Below are 17,992 nucleotides of genomic sequence, written 5' to 3' on the forward strand. Positions count from 1 at the left end.
ACTTTAATGTGGAGATGAAGCCAAGGGTGGCCAAGGGGCAGTGGCAGACGCAGGGTGAAGACGGAGGCCACTGACAGAGACGTTCACGCCACCAAGCATGGCCACGGGTGTGGAGGGAAAGCTGGTGATCCAGGCGCCACCGCCAGGACCAAAGAAACGGGCCATCATGGATTCCGTGTGTTCTCGGGGAGCTGGGGTCTGTGAAGGATGAGGCAGTAGAAGTAGTTTGGAAGCTCAGTAGGAAAGACACTACCCCAGCCCCAGGCCACGAAAACAGCTTTGCTTGAGGGGTGCGGGGGAGCAGCGTTTGCGGGAGACAGACACGTCTTCAGTAAGAGGCGGAGAGAGTTTTCTGGAGACTGCTGGGAGTTTGTTAATGGTGGTGAGTTTCAGAAGGCACCAGGAAGGGTTTGTGAGGGCAGGAAGGGGTGGGTGTGGGGTCAGATCAGCAAGGAAGGGAATGTCCGTGAGGTAGGAGGGAACCTAGAGGGTGTAGACTTGTTGACAGAGAGAAGCAGGAGAGTGGCACAAGAGGGGGTTGTCTTGGTGCTCTTACAGCAGGCCGGGTATCGGGACGGTAAAATCCAGGGTAGACCCAGGGCCCTTAAGAGACGGCAACTGGTCTTGAAGAGCTCACTGAGCTGTGTCAGCTTGAGGCAGGAATCTGGGACAGACAGGAAGTCCCTCCTGGGCCCAAATATCATGCTCCACTAAGGCTCTGGGAACAAGCATTAGAGGGAAGGAAGATTTTATAGCCGAGCATTAAGTCTGTTGACCTCCTTCTTTGCTCAACCCCATCGGGGTTCTTTTTCCTAAGCTCACATTCCTTCCCCACTTAGAAACTGCTTAGGCTGCAGACTCCTTCTTGGTGTTCCTATGGATGTTGGCTTTGCATTGAACTTTGCTTTGTTTCTATTTTTAGGTCTCTGTCCCATCTTCCACAGTTTTTAAGCTCTTTGTGGACAAGGACAGTGTGTTCTATCTCTTTTATACCAACTGCCTTCTAGCTGATGACTATTACCTGGCCATTATGAGAGCAGGATTTAAGCCTAAAGCTGGGAACTGTCGGGCAAGATTGGTCCCTTTCTAGTCACCCCCCATGTGCTGAGAAAGTTTCCATTTGGCACCTCTGGGCTTGTCCGTTTACAGCTGGAGATCTGCTCGGTTGGACTCGCCCTCTTGGGATACGTGGCTGGGTGAATACATGGCTCTTACTATAGGGAGTTAATAGGCAAGTTCAGGAGAAGGGTAATAGTGCAAACCAGTCAGTTAGAAGGTGGGTACAAAAATACATTTCAGTACAGAATTGCTTTGTGAATATTGGCAGACCTGGCAAGCGAACCGGGCTGACTCTTACCCCCCACCCCTTGGAAATTTTACCAGAAAAATGGCGGATGTAGTGAATTTGCCATCTGCAATCACACTGGACAAGGAGAAAGGACATGTAATTGCAAGCCAAACTACATCGGGGATGGGCTCACCTGCCGCGGCAACATCTATCAGGTAACGAAAGGCCTGTTTCCATAGAGCGAACCCTACTTGCCTCGCTGTGCTAGGAATCCAGGTCCCTAAGGACTGCGCAGGAGTTTTGTAACTTGTAAAGCTCTACAAAGATGGGAAAGCCTGCTTTTATATAAATTGGCAATGGAAAGAGATTGTATCTACCCATGAGAATCCTCACATTAATGAGTTCTGGAGTCAGAAGCACCTGGGTATGAATTCAACTCTGTCAATCAGTAATGAGACATTAGGCAATTACATTACCTCCCTATGCATCAGCTTTCTAATTTGTAAGAAAAAAAATTCTAATGGTACCAACCCCATTGGGCTGTTAGCCGATGTAATGTACGTAACACGCACAGAGCACACGGTAACTCAAAGGCATTACCTTGATGTGGGTGCCGTTGGAACATATGTGTGTGTTTGCACACCCACAGGCATCTGTACTGGCCATAGCGGATGAGGAGCAATGATACTTGTAGATTTCTACCCCTTTATAAAGTGAACGTTCTGTTATTTGGCTTAAAGAGGGACTAGAGCATTCTGGCTAATCAAATATGCTTGTTAATGGAGGAATTAAATCTTCCATAAACCTATAACTGGTTTTTTTTAAATATTTGAACTTTAAAAAGTGCTTCTAAACCTTAACTGCTTTTGGAAATGGCTAGACCTTTCTTTGATAAATCAGATGGTGACTCCAGCAAGGTTTTGGAACTCACAGCATGTTCCCATAGTCGTTCTGAACATCGGTGGGAAGCCTGTAGGTGGGGCTTGAAAAAGAAGACCCATGAGGGCAGATTTCCAGCTGAAAGTGTGGTAAAGGCTCTCAAACTTACAAAAATTGCCCTGCGACAACCTTGAATTGATCTTGCGTATAACCCAAGACATGAAGTGACCCTCCTCTATCTTTGTTTCCAGGAGCTTCCCAAGAACCCAAAAACATCCCAATACTTCTTCCAGCTGCTGGTAAGAACATGTGTGTCTGTCTGTAGCTGTAGGAGTTGGGTCTCCAGCCAGATACAGAGAAACTGTAGCCTCCGGAGTCAGTGAAGGGAGAAGAAAGTCTGGGAACGTGGGTTTCTGGCCCATTCTACATAGAAGAATGCACTGTGTGCAAAAACTGCCATCACACCAGAGGAAAGAAGCATTCCTGGGGCAACTGGTTAACTCCGGGTGAAAATATTAAGTTAGGTCTTTATGCACAGCATACATTGGGATAAGTTCCAGATATATTGAAAAATAAAAGATAAAAATATAAACGAATAAGGGGCACCTGGGTAGCTCAGTCAGTTAGGTGTCCGACTCTTGATTTCAGCTCAGGTCATGATCTCGCGATCCATGGGTTCAAGCCCCGCGTCGGATTCCGCACTGACAGTGCAGAGACTGCTTGGGATTCTCTCTCCCACTCTCTCTGCCCCTCCCCCACTCTCTCAAAAATAAATAAACTTTAAAAATATATATCTAAATGAATACAATCATAAAACCTAGAAGAAAATATAAGTAACCAGAGGCTCTTAACATTGGCAAGAAGGCAATTAGCATAGCTAAACGAATCATCTTATAATCAATTATCCCAATTATGTAAAATATTTGTATGTAGAAGAGACATTGGAAAAAAATACCAAAAAATAATAGATTGCATCTAGGCAGTGGGGCTATGGGTAGTTATTTCCTTCTTCATGCTATATTTTCAAATCTTTAATACAATAAGCATATTTTTTTTTTCCGAGAGAGAGAGAGTGAGCACAAGTTGGGGAGAGGGGCAGTGGAGGAGAGAGAGAGAAAATCTCAAGCAGGCTCCACACTCTATGCAGAGCCCAACCTGGGGTTTGATCCCACAACCCCGGGACCATGACCTGAGCCAAAATCAAGAATTGGAGGCTCCACTGACTGAGCCACCCAGAAACCCCAACGTATGTTATTTTTATAACCAGATAAAAATAAACATTATTTCAATGACAAAGACTGAGAATGAATTTGAATCTGAGACTAAATAAAACACAGATCTCCAGATTCAGTTTTCACTCCCCTCTGTCACCACTGACTTTCTGTATTTGTTTGAAACTGTACGTATGTTAATTAGGTACCTGTCATGTGGCCCCACCTTCCTTCCCACAGGAACATTCTGTGCGAGATCTGAGCGGCCCGGGCCCTTTCACTGTCTTTGCACCTTTATCTGCAGCTTTTGATGAGGAACCTCGGGTAAGCATGAAGCTCTAGGCAAGCCGAAGAGGTGTGGAACAGGAACCCAGTCTTTGGGTGTCACCCTGGAACCAATGCTGGAGACATTTCTGGGGAGGAGATTTAGGATTAGCTAGAGCAGATCAGCAATGAAAGGGGCTGCCTGTCAGCTTAGGGACCTCCTATCAAGAGAAAGCATTTAGGTGGATTTAGGGTAACCAATGGCCAGAGGCCCTCTGAAAAACATTCCTGAATCAGGTAGGAAGCTAGAAAAGATCAACAATTCTTAAATGATCCAAACCTTCCATAGACATAAATAAATAAACAAATAAACAAACAAACAAACATTTAAAAAAGAAAAAGAAAACGAGAAGAACAAGAATGCTGGGTAAAAGCTTTTAAATAAGTCTTTTTTTCTTGCAGACCTTATCAGAGCCTTTACTATTCTAGCATTCACTGGGACTCCTCATGCAGGATTACCCATTAACATATAATACTGTAGCAAACATTTATGGAGTGTGCCAGACACTGTTTCTAGTATCTGACCTAGATTCATTCATTTAGTGTTAATGACAACCCTGTCATGGAGTGCTATCATCCCCATTTTTGCAGTCAAGGACATTGACAGAAGTAAATTTCCCAAGGCCACACGACTAGCAAGTGGCGGAGTAAGGATGGAAACATGACTCCAAACCGTGCATTCTTCTCTACACACAAAAACAGAGGCACAAAAATACTTCTGGAAAGTTTTTGACATTTGATTGTTTTTCTCTAAAAAAGCATCAAAAGAGATACCATGAAGCAATTGAAGCAATGAGAACCTTGTGGGCTTCTTATTACGCTGACTTAATGGCTAATATTGTTTGTGCTTTGATTTACAATGGAAAAGCATTGTGATCTTTTCCACACTAAAGGAAATCTGGCCCAGATACCTCTCCAAGAGGCACAGGTGCGGTGCAGCTTTGCCCAGCATTTTTCACAAGAAAAGTCTTTTTGCAAGTAGCATCTCACGGGACTTAGGGTCCTTGACGCATGCATTGAGAGATGCTGGACCAGAGGAACTCCAAGCTCCCTTCCACTCATTCTAAGAGTCCATATCAGAAGCAGGGAAGAAGGGAGGGCCACTTTCTCCCTCTTGTCTGAACAGCCTGTACCCTGTAAACCTGACCACGAGCCACCCCTGACTGCCTCCTTCCCAGTGCAAGTTGGGGGAGAGTCCCTGGGGAGAGCATGGAGGAGGGGAGGGCATGGAGGGGGCCAGCAAAGGCTGGAACCCTCCCATCTTCTGTTACAGATTAAAGACTGGGACAAACAGGGCCTCATGCCCCAGGTTCTTCGTTATCATGTGATCGCCTGCCACCAATTGCTTCTAGAAAACCTGAAATTGACCCCAAATGCTACCTCTCTCCAAGGGGAGTCAATCATCATCTCTGTCTCTGAGGTAAGAGAGGCCACCTCGGGAAGAGGACCATCTTTCTTAGGCCCTCTCTCTTCTCTTCTTTAGACTAATACCAGTAATAATAGTAATAACAACAACAACTAAGACATGTTGAGTGATTGCTATATGCCACGTAGTATTCTAAGTATTTGATGTGTGCTAACTTTTTTAATCCTCCAAAGAATCCCATGATGTAGATACTATTCTTTCCCCAATTTATGAAGTAGGAAACGGAGCTCAGAGAAGTTAAATGACTTGAACAAGGTCACACAGCATGTAAATATTAGAGCTAGAATTGAAACTCGTAAGCAAAGCAGCTCAAGAGGTCATCAGAACTGCTTTGGGTTAGAAGCTGGAGGGGGTGAACACTTTTGACCGAAGCCACCTGACCATGCTGGCCCCCTCGCCCCCCACAACAGAGGAACTAGTGGTAACTGTAGAATCCATTGCAAAGGGAAGTAAGTTGTGGTGGAGGCAGAAGGTGGTGCAGACAACGCAAGTGATGTACTTGTTACTTCATATTTGAGAATCACAGCGAAATGACCACTGTGGTTGGTTCTTTGCTATTAACTCCTCCAGGTGAAAATTACAGTCTTGTCTCAGTTTTCCTTTTATAATCATAACAAAGAAACGTGCTCAAGGAACTTAGATCTTCAGATTTTGCCCACAGCCCTACTTAAATGTTCACTTTCGTGATGACTTATTAGCATGTTGGTAAAGCATTCTGGAAGAAATGACTTTGTCCATTTCTCTTTGTGCTCATTTTTTTTTTTCTCTCTCTCTTCTTGGTTAATTTCAGGACACGGTGTATATAAATAATAAGGCTAAGATCATATCCAGTGATCTCATCAATACCAATGGCATCATCCACATCATAGACAAATTGCTGTCTCCCCAAAACTTGCTTGTCACCCCCAAAGATGCCTCTGGAAGGATCCTGGTGGGTTCATTATCATACTCTCAGCCCAGAGTGACTCATAATACTCAAAATGTATTTTCACAATTCTGATTTTGAGGCATCTTAATTTTGCTGCTTCAGTCTCAAGCTACTATTAAAAGCCTAGTGAATATTATTCTAGTAAGAAGTAAATAGGTAAAAGCCTAATTTAAAGAGATAAATGGATTTTATAAGTTTTTCTTTAGTTTCCACATGGACAGATGGTCTTGCATAGATTTGGAAGATGGAGAAATTACATAGATGGATGAGATAGATAGATGATAGGTAGGTAGATAGATAGATAGATAGATGATAGATAAGTAGATAGATGATAGATATCACTCAAAGCAAACCTGGAGTAAAACTCATTTTCAATTGAAAGAAAAGACAAATTTGAATTTGATTGTTATTTATTAGCATCGGCTGGGGTTTTTCATTGCAGACCACAGAACCCACTCTACCTAACTTAAACAAAAAGGAGATTCTTAAGATACTAAGTTTAACACCAAATCTCTTGGAAAGCCAGAGAGTCTAATTCAGAAGCTACATAGCTGGGAACAAAGCGGCCCAGGGATACCTGCCAGGGGAAGGCACGTGACTTTCCTGCGGGACTGCTCTGACCTGTCTCCAGCCCCACCCCCTACAACCTCCAAGTCCGAACACCAGGTGCCTCCACCATTGTGCTGGTCAGAATCTCCTGCTAGCGGTCACCTCCGCCTCTTGTTGTTTCCTTCCACCGATAATCCTTGTAAAACCTCTTCTGTTTGGTGGACCCTATGTCACACACGGGGCTGGAGCTGCAAGGCAGTCTGGGAAAATGTCACGCATGGTCCCCCATCTGCTGGACTGCAGAAAGGCGTGGGTACGTCAGAGCCGGAGTGGGTGCTGACGAGCCAATCTGCGGTACCTCTCACGTTATCTTGCCCTGATTTCATTCAGCTGAACTTTTGTTAACGTGCTTGGTGAACTGTATGGAGAAAGGTATTATTCCTATTCTTATTGCCTTTGCAGCAAAATCTTACAACAGTGGCAATAAACCACGGCTACACCAAATTTCACAACCTATTACAGGTAAAAACCCAGGGGATTACCTGCCTAAGGAGGTTTCTTTTTTGAAGGGTTTTGTTTGTTTGGATTTTGGGGGGGAGGGGGTTGTTTTGTTTTGTCATTAGTGTTTTGTTTTATTCAGGGAGCAAGCCAGCCATTGTGGGAATCTGTGTAGGAAAGTCCCGACTTCCAATAGAACAAAGTCATTCTCTGTCACTCCATTCCCGAAACAGCATTCGGTTTATTCAGCTATATAATGTACACCGGCCAAATTAGAAATTGATGTACCTGTGGCTGAAGCAAGGGAAAGGACTCAAGCATCACATCTTGCACTAGGGGCTTCACGTCTGGAATTCTCACCTCCGTAATAGGGGCAGGCAAGCCGACATGCAAATCTGGGAAATCTATGCCCCAAGGCATAGGTACACATTGCATTTAAAACTACAGTGAAACCTTGGTTTGCGAGCACAATTCGTTCCAGAAACATGCTTGTAATCCAAAGCACTTGTATGTCAAAGCGAATTTCCCCATAAGAAATCATGGAAACACAGAAGATTCGTTCCACAACCCAAAAATATTCATATAGAAATGATTACAATACTGTAATATAATACAAAAAGTAAAGAAAATACAAAATATAAACACAAAGAAACAAATTAACCTGCACTGACCTTTGAAAACCTCCGTGGCTGGTGAGGGAGACCTGGGAGAGGAGGGTTATTGTGAAAGGATGACTTTCACTATCACTGTCGATGTCACTACTATCTATTGGCTCAATGGAATCTTTTTCTGCATGGGGGCCATTGTAAATGCTCGCATGGATGTTGACTACAGTCCAGTGTTAACAAACTCTTGCCGTGCACTGTATTTAATGGAACTGGCAATAAAGCAGCAGAGGAAAGGGTCTCTCTCTGTCTGCAGGCAGCCTGAGCTAGGAGGAGGCAAAGCATTCCTAAGCTTACTCTTGGATGGAAAAGCAAAGGCCTGTCTTTGGTGCTTTGAAGTGACAAAAAATATACTAGTGCCAGTTGTGGGCACCTTCCAGTGTTCCAGAAAAATCACTGATTTCTGCCAAACACCATGGCCTGAGACCAAGCATCTGACCATGGGAGACGATCACTCACAATCCCACAGCGAGGGAGAGAGAGAGAGAGAGAGAGAGAGAGAGAGAGAGAGAGAGAGAACCATTGGCTCAGCTGTGATCATGTGATGTTTGGAGTCACGTATGAGTGATGCAAGACGTCACTCATTTATCAAGTAAAAATCTGTTAGAAATTTTAAGTGTTTCTGTGGAACACTCATAGAACAGGTTATTTGCAATCCAAGGTTTTACTGTTTATCTTTCTGACTTCACTTTTCCCACAAATTGAGTAGAGAAACTTCTTGTCCAAAGATTTCAGAGGAGAATCAGGGAGGGACAGGGGTCTTCCAAGGTCCCCTCTCCTCCTCATACCCTGAGAAGCCCCTGGAGGACTCTTAGAACCCAGACCCCCACCCCACCCCCACCCCTACCCCTTTTAGCATTGCCTACAAACTTCTGCATTGACCAGCGATTTCCAAAATAGCCCGGGGCTCACCCTCGGAGTTTTTCAGAAATGGAGGTGTCAAGGTGTTCCAAATGAGACTCTCCAGGGATGTCAAAGGCAAGTGTCTCTGCCTGCTCACCCAGCCCCAAAACCTCATAGTCACCCTCATACCTGGGTATCACGTCTGGTTGAACATAGGCTTTTAGAGAAAGTTAGCAAACCTCTCTGGGGGGCTCAGTAGGAAGGAATAATAAAACCTACTTCATAGGGTTATTGGAAAAATTACAAGGAGAATATGTATAATGCACCCGGGTTACAGAAGGTTCTCAAAAAGATTCCCCTCCCTTTGTCTAGCAATTTCTCTTCTGAGTCCATGTGATCTAGAAATCTCATACAGGAATATCTCAATATTGTGTCAGTTTCACTTTTTTAAATGAAATATGGGGAAATGCTAAGTGGACCTTCCAGAAATTAAAATATTTGGGCAGCAGTAGCAAAAATAAAAAAAAGATATTTGTTACACGTTATTTTTGCATTCACAAAAGCCCAGAATTGACTTTCTGTTTTGCTCCCTAAGAAAATGAGGGTCAGAATGGTTGGGGCGCCAGGCTGTCACCCTTGAACCAGCTGGAGTCCCGGGGAGCCCCGGGGCTGGCATGACAGGCCCCACCCCCCCGGGCCCCCCCCACCCGCCCCTGGCTGGCTTTGGTCCTCAGAAGGATCCTGTGCCTTGTGGCTGGGCTTTGTCGTGCATGCACCTGACTCCCTGTGTTTCAGGACGTGGGCTTGCTGAGCATCATCACTGACCCCATCCACACTCCAGTCACTCTCTTCTGGCCCAGCAACCAAGCCCTGCAAGCCCTACCCCCTGAACAGCAGGATTTCCTGTTCAACCAAGACAACAAGGACAAGCTGAAGGAGTATCTGAAGTTCCACGTGATCCGAGATGCCAAGGTACTCTGGGTACTCTGTTAACATACAGACGTGAGTGCAGGGGTGCCCAAGGGGGATCAAAGCCAGGAATGGTCAATGTGTCTCCGCCTCCGAGGTGCGAAGGACACCTGGGCATGCCCCCCTGCCTCTGGTGTCCTCCTCCGACTGGCCCCGTGGTTAATGGACCCCCGCAGTGCACCAGGCCTGTTCTGTTTCTCCAACCTCCCATGATTTCCTTTCCAACTTGAATCAATACCCAGGAGCATCATTTCCTCTCTCGTGCTGCAGGTCAACTCTCCTCGGCCCCACTTCACGTGCAAAATGGCTGTTGGTAACAGTTCCCAAGTTCCCAACTCATTCTCCCCCAGTTCCACAGTGTCTAGGCAAAGGGCGGATTCCCCCAGACGCGATCACTCCTGAACGGATCTACCGTGACCGGGGAAGCAAGATCTTGTAGCCGCATGGTAGCTCCTGCTGAAACCCTGTCACTCTGAGTCCTCAACCAGGACCCATGTCTCTCTCCAGGACTGAGTCTGCCTAATCCAAGAATGCCAAGCGCCCTAACTTTGGTTCATTCATAGGGCCTGTATTAGTGTCTTAGGGCTGCATAGCAAATAACCACAAACTGGGTGGCTTGGAACGACAGAAAGGTATCCCTCAGACTTCTGGAGGCTGGAAGTCTGAAATCAAGGTGCTGACAAGGTTGTTCCTTCTGGAGGTTCTGAGGGAGAATCTGTTCCATGTTTCTCTCCTAGTTTCTGGTGATTGCCGGAAATCCTTGCCATTCCTTGGCTTGTAGATGATGCACCTCTCTAAGCTCTGCCCCTCTGGTCACACGGCTGTCCTCTCCCTGTGTCTTTGTGTCCACATACAATTCTCCTTTTCTCTTTTCTTCTTATGAGGACACCGGTCATACTGGATGAAGGGCCCACTCTACTCCAGTGTGGCCTCATCTTAACTAATTATACGCGCAATGACCTTATTTCCAAGTAAAGTCACATTCTGAGGTAATGGGGGTCAGTGTATCTTCAACTAAACTTTTGAGGGGTCACAGCTCAACCCCTAACAGCACCCTCTGCCATTTCCCTGACCTGTCACTGGCTTCATACACCAACACAGCATCTGCTCTGGACTCCCAAGCATGGAAGGGGCATGGAAGGGGGAGTGAAGCTAGCCCCGCGGGGGGACACTTTCCCTACAGACAGAATTTCCAACTTCTAGACAGCCCGTGATTGTGCTTGCTTTCGATTCTATCGGCAGTGATTTTAAAGCTGGAAACACCTGTGGCCGGATTTGGTGGGTTGGCAAAGCTCCTCTGGGTGCTCCTTCAGCCCAGATTTGGGGTATTAATGTGGTACCGTCGCTCTTACAGATTTTAGCGGTGGATCTCCCCAGATCTGCTGCCTGGACGACCCTGCAAGGCTCTGAGCTGGGCGTGAAGTGCGGCACTGGCCGTGACATTGTGAGTATTAACAGCTTTCCCCAACCACTACCTCTTCAAGAAAATATTCGTTTTTTTCCTCCATTGACAGCAAGCTCTTTTCCCTGGCTGCCTTCGGGGGTCTTACCCTGAGAGTAAGTATTTAGCTGTGAAAAAGCTGATAAATCCTGGCCAGCATAAGCCCTGGTAGCAGGTGTTAGGGGCCGCCCCTCACACTTGCAGAGAGTGGCTTTGGGTTGGTTTGGTTTGGTTTGGTTTTGACAAGGGTAGTATACTGTCTTTCCTTTCCCTTCCTTCCCAGCCCCACTGCGGCCTCACCTCTAGCCCCTTGTTGGCAGGGGGAGCCAGCTCTGGGTTCCATCTACCTAGATCGGCCAACAGAGAGAAGGTTTGCAGTTTTCACCTTCCCTGGCTAGTTTCTGAGCAATATTGCCTCCCTGTAATTCCACATAATGAATGGGTGTGATAGTACAATATTAGCTACATCCTATATCCTGCATATAATGGGGAATCCAACATGACAGTGACTTAAATACATAAGGACTTGTGTCTTTTTTAAGAGAAATCTGGAGGCAGCCAATCCAGAGCTAATATGATGGCTCATTGGCGGAGCTCCTTCTGTTTTTCTGCTCTGCAGCGCATTTCCAACCTCAGTGTCACCTCAAGGTTCATCGTGGCTGCTGGAGCTCTAACCATCATGTCCACTCTCCAGGCAGCACAAAGGAGGAAGGACAAAAGGGATGCAGCCCCCAGCTGAGTTGATTCCTTTCAAGGAGCCTTGTTGGAAGGGCCATACAACATTCTGTTTATATCTGATGACCAACCTATCAAAGAAGTATAATAAGAATATCCAGTGCTCATTCTGGGTGCTAATATAGCTTTCAGTGCATTTTGCAATGTATCATTTAGTGTGATCTTTGTAACAACCCTGTGCAATGAAATCATTAATCCTATTGACCTGGTGAAAACAAACCTCAGAGTAGTTGGTAACTTGTTCACAGTCACGCAGTACATAAGTGGAAGTGGCGGGATTTAATCACAGTTTTCCACTCTTCTTTCCACTGAATCACGCTGTGTCCATCCCATCAGTAGATGCTGAGATTTACCTCTTTTTTTTTTTTTTTTTTTTGGCCAAAGAACTCCCTAAAAGCATTTTTCTTCCTTAGGGGGATGGGGAAGCTATATTCAACAATTTCCTTGCTGGGTGAACTTAAGGAAGAAAGCCCTGGAATTGTTGCAAGCAAAGCACAATAATGTATCTAAAGCACTATTTAGACAATGCCCAGTACATGGAAAAAGAAGTTATTGGCATCATTATAGAGCTAAAGCCATTGCTTGTATCTTCTGAAAAAAAGGTTGTGCCCGCACTTTGTTGGCAGCTAGCACTAAGTAAAAACAAACTGCACTACTGCGCATAAAGTGGCCTCGTTACCTAAGTTTATCCTGAACCACAGGCAGGTCATGCCTGCTCCACCCCAACACCCTGGCTGCCCCTGTTTCTACTTTGGTGGAGGCAGTGTTACAGAGTAGCCAAGAGTGTAGGCTCAGAGGCTGACTGCTTAGGTAGGAACGCCCACACCACCACTTGCTGGCTGTCTGCCCTTGGGCAAGTTATTGAACCTCTGGCTGCCCCGCTTTTCTCATCTGTAAACAGGGATACTCTAGGGTTGCTGTGAGGATTAAAAGAATTTGCACAGGTAAAGCACACAGAATATTACTCGGCACATAATACATGCTGAGTGTTTGACACATATATGCATATATACCATATATATATTTATATATAGCATACACACACACACATATACATACACATTTAGTTCTTTCTGAGCCTTGCAAATGCTGACCACTTGATATAACCTAGGTAGAAGAGAAGTCTGAGAAAGATTGTTGACTGTTCTCTCTTTCTCCCTCTCTCCCTTCCTCGCAGGGCGAGCTCTTCCTGAATGACCAAACATGCAGAATTGTACAACGGGAACTCCTGTTTGACCTGGGTGTGGCCTACGGCATTGACTGTCTACTGATTGATCCCACCCTGGGGGGCCACTGTGACACTTTTGCCGCATACAATTTTTCGGTCAGTCCTAAAATCAGTGCTATAGTAGGAGACACTTGGGGTTCAGCCCTCATGACCTATCATGGACTCTGCCATGAAACCACGCAGGGTTGGTCCTCAGGGAGCCCAGGACCCATGAGATCTGAGGGCCAAATGATGGTGCTCTTGAGAGTCAGAATCAATAGGCATCTACGTGGCTCTATCCAGGCCTTGCACATTCCCATTTATTCACCAACCTACCCATCCATCCATTCCCTTGTCATTAAGGAAATAGTTGTGGGGTACCAACTGGGTGCCAGTTATTCTGCAACAAGCTATTCATTGTCAAACCCACCTATCCAGTCATTCACGTATTCATTCAACAAACATTTTTTTTTCTTTTTTTGCGATTCTGCCAGATGAGACCATATAAAATTGCCCTATTTATAGGGTCTGACTACAAAAAATGGCAACTTCATATGGTTCAACCTAGTATTATATTATTCAACCTAGGTTGAACCATATGAAGTTGCCTTTTTGTGCCAACCTCCATTTATTTTATTCATTCATTCTTTTAACAGTGGTGATTCAATCTCTATCCTGGGCCCTGGTTGTAGGAGGCATTTTAAGATTTTACACTCATTCATCCATCATGTATCATTTATGGAGTACTACATCTGAGCCAGCCATTTGGCTCAATGCTGATGTTACTCCTAAAATAATCCAATAACAGGAGTTGCTAGTAACAACTCTATGATGTAGATTTGGGAACTGAGTCTCAAAGAGGTGAAGCATCCTATGTGGCAAAGTCTGTGACCAGTTGGCTTTGGTACTTGGCAACTTGTAGGGATTCAATAAATATGCCAAATTATTCAGACACCAGTCCGATACCAAAGTAGGCAATGAAAACCCAGCTGCCCTTTCTGCTGTAGGGGTTGTGGCCTTCCTAACTTCCCAAAGTATATTCGCACACATTTTTGCAGTTAATATTTTCTGTTCCCAATCCTCTGAAGATCAAACAGAAAGAATCATTCTATTTTGTAGATCAGAAACCTAAGGATCGAAATGCGTGACTGGCCGAAAGTATCACACCTAGTTTATAACGAAAGTGGTATTTGTGTGCATGCTTCCGGGGCCAGTCTACCAGATGCCTGTATGGCAGTGCCCTGGGCCAGCTCTGTCTAGCAGGGAACTTTTCACCTCAAAGAAATAAACCAAGGAGCCGAGGGCCAAGACAGACCTTCAGAATTCTCCAGGGCAAACTGGCAGTGTGTTTGCTTTTGCATTCTTGACCACAGCCAGAATCTTAATCAAGATTAAGTTCTTCATCGACCCGTCAAAATATTAACCAGGGGCATATCCTTGTGTATACCAATATTCTTGATGTTTAAGCGTTTCTTTTCTTGCATACTAGGGAGATTGTTGGAGTTGTGACAATACCCCCAGCTGCCCGAGGTGGAGTAAATCAAAGGTAATTATGAATGCAGTGACAACGTTTGGAGAGCAGTATGTTTGTTCCATGATTAGACCCCAATCTTCTGGGAGGCGTGAGTAAGTGTGCGTGTGTGTGCATCTCTGGGTATGTTGTATAACTGTAATTTACAACATTCTTTTCGCAACCAGGCATTCTTAGCCTAGCTGAGATGAACATTCTTAGCGCAGGCAACTTTTCAACCCAGTACCTACCTTCTAGGAACTGTCTAGAAAAATCATGGGATTGTAGACTTAGAAGGGACTTTCCAAGATAATGATAGTTATAAAAATAATAGTTGCATTTTGAGTGCTATTCCTGTCCCTGGCTCTGTGTTGTTCCCTTTATTTATCCATTACCCTTATTCCTCCTTGTAGCATTCATAGGAAGCTATTACTACCTCCACATATGAAAAAAAAAAAAAAAAGAATCTCAGAGAGGGTAAGCAATTAGGCCAAGGCCACACAGCTAGTAAGGAGCAAAGCTAGGGTAAGGGTCCAGAAAGCAATGCAAGAGTAATGGTTAAGCCAATGAAATTTGGAGTCCATGGCTATGGGATACAATTTCAGTGGGCAATCTTTGGCAAGTTACACAATCTATATGGTTTTGCCTCCATAAAATGTAGCAAATAACAATTCTGTGTGTGGTTATTAGGAAAAGTAAAATTTTAAATGTGGGTACAGAGCCTGGCACATAGTAAGCACTCACTAAATATTGCTTTTTTTTTTTTTTTTCACTTATTCCAAAGCCAATTTCTCTCTCCTCTGCTGGTAAAACCCCTAACAAAAACACCCCCGCAAAACAAAATGTAACTCATCCCTTCCCTGCTGATGATTTGGGAGCCTTGCCACAGACCCCACGCATGATGGAAAGCTACCTCTACCCCACTCTCTTTCCAAGAAACCTCAAACTTCTGCAGCTCTAAGGGTCAACAAGTCCTTCCTCTTAAACCTGGGGAGAAATCTTTCTGTGGACGCTAGCTCTGTCCCCTCCCCCACCCATCTGCCTATCTATCCCCCTAAGCAAAGAATTCCTTTGTAAAGGGCTCAGGCCATTGCGTCCCATTTTCAATTTGGGCAGTACCCAGGTTCCTCCACTGGGGGCGGACTAGAGCCAAAGCGCCCAAGTCTGGGCGGTGGAAGGCGGAGGGTTGGATCACTTTCTTCCTCTAGGGAGTGAAGCAGAAGTGTCGATACTACCTGTCCTTGAGAGGGTACGTGGAAGGCTGCCGGGAGCAGTGCGTCATGGTGGTTCGGCTCCCCAGGTGCTGCAAGGGCTACTTCGGGCGAGACTGTCAGGGTGAGGGCGCCTCTTACCACCTCGGGATCCTGATTGTCCCATCACTGCGCGGCATTGTGAAAGCACAGACATTGCGGGGGCGGGGTCGAATGCATGGCTCTTCATACCTCCTCTAAGAAAAGATCCAAAAGCAGTCATTCTAAAGAGCTGGGTAGCTTTCCTTCTCCTTTTTCCTTTTGCCATATTCTGTTTCTTACAGAGTTGAGACTCTACTGTGTAGATTGTCATTGTGTTGCACTTTTTTGCTCCACATTCTAGCAGAAGACATTTTCCAGGCTGCTGGAAACAGCACATTTCATTTCTGAAGCTAGTCCATGATACTGATTAGCACATGAGTTTAAATGCATCTAGGAGAATTCTACCTTGGCACAGTGCTGTGCTGTGTGACCATGATGTTTCGGATGCCATTATTCCCTGTTATGGGGTGAACCTCCCTCTCTTACCTCGCCAGGAAAGGGCTCCTTGTCAAAGAACACTTTGGCCCATCCTGAAATCTCTACATAGACAGAACTTCTAGCCAGTTATACATCAACAATAGCTGAATAACAAAAAGCCCTTCCCATCTGCCACCCATTGTTTTGATTAAGCACATTTATTGAGTGCTACTTCCCATATATGGCAATACACTTAAACCTGGTGACAAGGGGTGCCTGGGGTGGCTTAGTCAGTTCAGCGTCCAACACTTGATTTCGGTTCAGGATCTCTTGAACCGTGAGCTCAAGCCCCCCATGAGGCTCTGTGCTGTCAGAGCCTGCTTAGGATTCTCTCTCTCTCTCCTCTCTCTGCCCGTCCACTGCTCACACTCTCTCTCAAAATAAATAAATAAACATTAAAAAAAAAAAAGATTTAAACCTGGCAATGACCTCTAAGAAGTAGATGCCATCATTATCTCCATTTTACAGATGAGAAAATAGTGGCAGAGAGAGGATAAGCAGCAAGCCCAAGGTCCCACAGAATGTCTCCCGAAGCCATGGTTTCAACCACCATGGATACTCCATTCACTGTGGTCCGGTTGAGAAAATCCTGGGCAGGGTGTACACGCAATCACCCAGTGTCTGTCCACACTCCATCACTTAAGTGTGCGCTTTTCGCAAAAACCAGTGTCACCCCTTCCACTTGTTCGGTGCCTTATGTTTTTTAAAGCACTCTCGGTTACAGTAACTTATTTGATCTTCAGTCACAATGTGATACAGATCAAGTGGGCACCGTGTCGTCACCATCATCATCATCTGGAGCTAAGAGAACTGAAGCTCAGACAAATTCAGCCCAGATCTACTCAAATCCAGGGCTCCTAACCCCTAAATACAGTGCCTGGTTCAGCATATCACTCTGCCTCAGTAGAATGCTATCAGATACACTTAAATTCATGTTCCAGAGGCCACTGGCTTGCCCTAAATACCCGTGACACTATGTGGGTGAGTCCCCGGGGCCACGGTCTTCCTGGGCCGGTGGATATCAGCCCCTCAGCTGAGGGCAGGTCAGCAGCACATTTACTAAGGTGCCGAGCGGTTCTGGGCCTGGGGAGGCTGTCGAGTCACTGCCATTTCATTTCTTCCAGCCTGCCCTGGAGGAGCGGATGCCCCTTGTAATAACCGGGGGGTCTGCCTCGATCAGTACTCGGGCCTAGGAGAGTGTAAATGCCACACCGGCTTCAACGGGACGGCGTGCGAGCTGTGCCTGCCTGGGAGATTCGGGCCTGACTGTCAGCGTACGTTCGTGGCTCCCACTCCCCCTGCCTGTTGTTCGGCCGCTGTGTTCCCTGTCCTCGTCCACGCCACCTGCCTGGCCCAGAAACATCCCTCTTCCCCTCTCTCCCCGTCCACCCACCTCCCATCTGCCTGCCTTCACGTGCTTTTCCCTCCCTGGATGTCTCCCAGTTTCCATCCATGGAAAGAGCCTCACCTCTAGAAGTGAAGTCCACATCCCCGCAGCCATCAGGACAAGCTGTGGCTGAACAACATTCATTCATTCATTCAACCAACATGAATTTAGAGTCCTTATTAATATTGGTAGCTAATGTTTCTAGAGCACCTCCTATGCACAAAGGCAGGTGTGTTTTACTGCTTAATCCTCACAACTACCCTTTGCGGTAGTACTGTTACGATCCCTACTTACCAGATGAGGAAACTGAGGCACAAAGAGGCCAAGTGACTTTCTCAGAAGCCTGGAATTGTTCTAAGTTGT

General features: G+C 45.7%; 1 protein-coding gene across 1 annotated transcript in view; it reads left to right on the top strand.

The window, feature by feature from the left end:
* Positions 1 to 17,992, top strand: part of STAB2 (stabilin 2) — a 165,129-nt gene that overhangs the window by 122,898 nt on the left and 24,239 nt on the right. The window contains exons 45-56 of the mRNA XM_015068803.3: positions 1,384 to 1,503; positions 2,419 to 2,466; positions 3,619 to 3,702; positions 4,976 to 5,122; positions 5,919 to 6,059; positions 7,068 to 7,127; positions 9,407 to 9,583; positions 10,935 to 11,024; positions 12,934 to 13,080; positions 14,453 to 14,509; positions 15,682 to 15,808; positions 17,367 to 17,516. Of these exons, the coding sequence (XP_014924289.2) occupies positions 1,384 to 1,503; positions 2,419 to 2,466; positions 3,619 to 3,702; positions 4,976 to 5,122; positions 5,919 to 6,059; positions 7,068 to 7,127; positions 9,407 to 9,583; positions 10,935 to 11,024; positions 12,934 to 13,080; positions 14,453 to 14,509; positions 15,682 to 15,808; positions 17,367 to 17,516 (1,348 nt within the window). The remainder of the gene's footprint in view (positions 1 to 1,383; positions 1,504 to 2,418; positions 2,467 to 3,618; positions 3,703 to 4,975; positions 5,123 to 5,918; positions 6,060 to 7,067; positions 7,128 to 9,406; positions 9,584 to 10,934; positions 11,025 to 12,933; positions 13,081 to 14,452; positions 14,510 to 15,681; positions 15,809 to 17,366; positions 17,517 to 17,992) is intronic.

The sequence above is a fragment of the Acinonyx jubatus genome, chromosome B4, assembly GCF_027475565.1.
Source record: "Acinonyx jubatus isolate Ajub_Pintada_27869175 chromosome B4, VMU_Ajub_asm_v1.0, whole genome shotgun sequence".
Taxonomy (NCBI): domain Eukaryota; kingdom Metazoa; phylum Chordata; class Mammalia; order Carnivora; family Felidae; genus Acinonyx; species Acinonyx jubatus.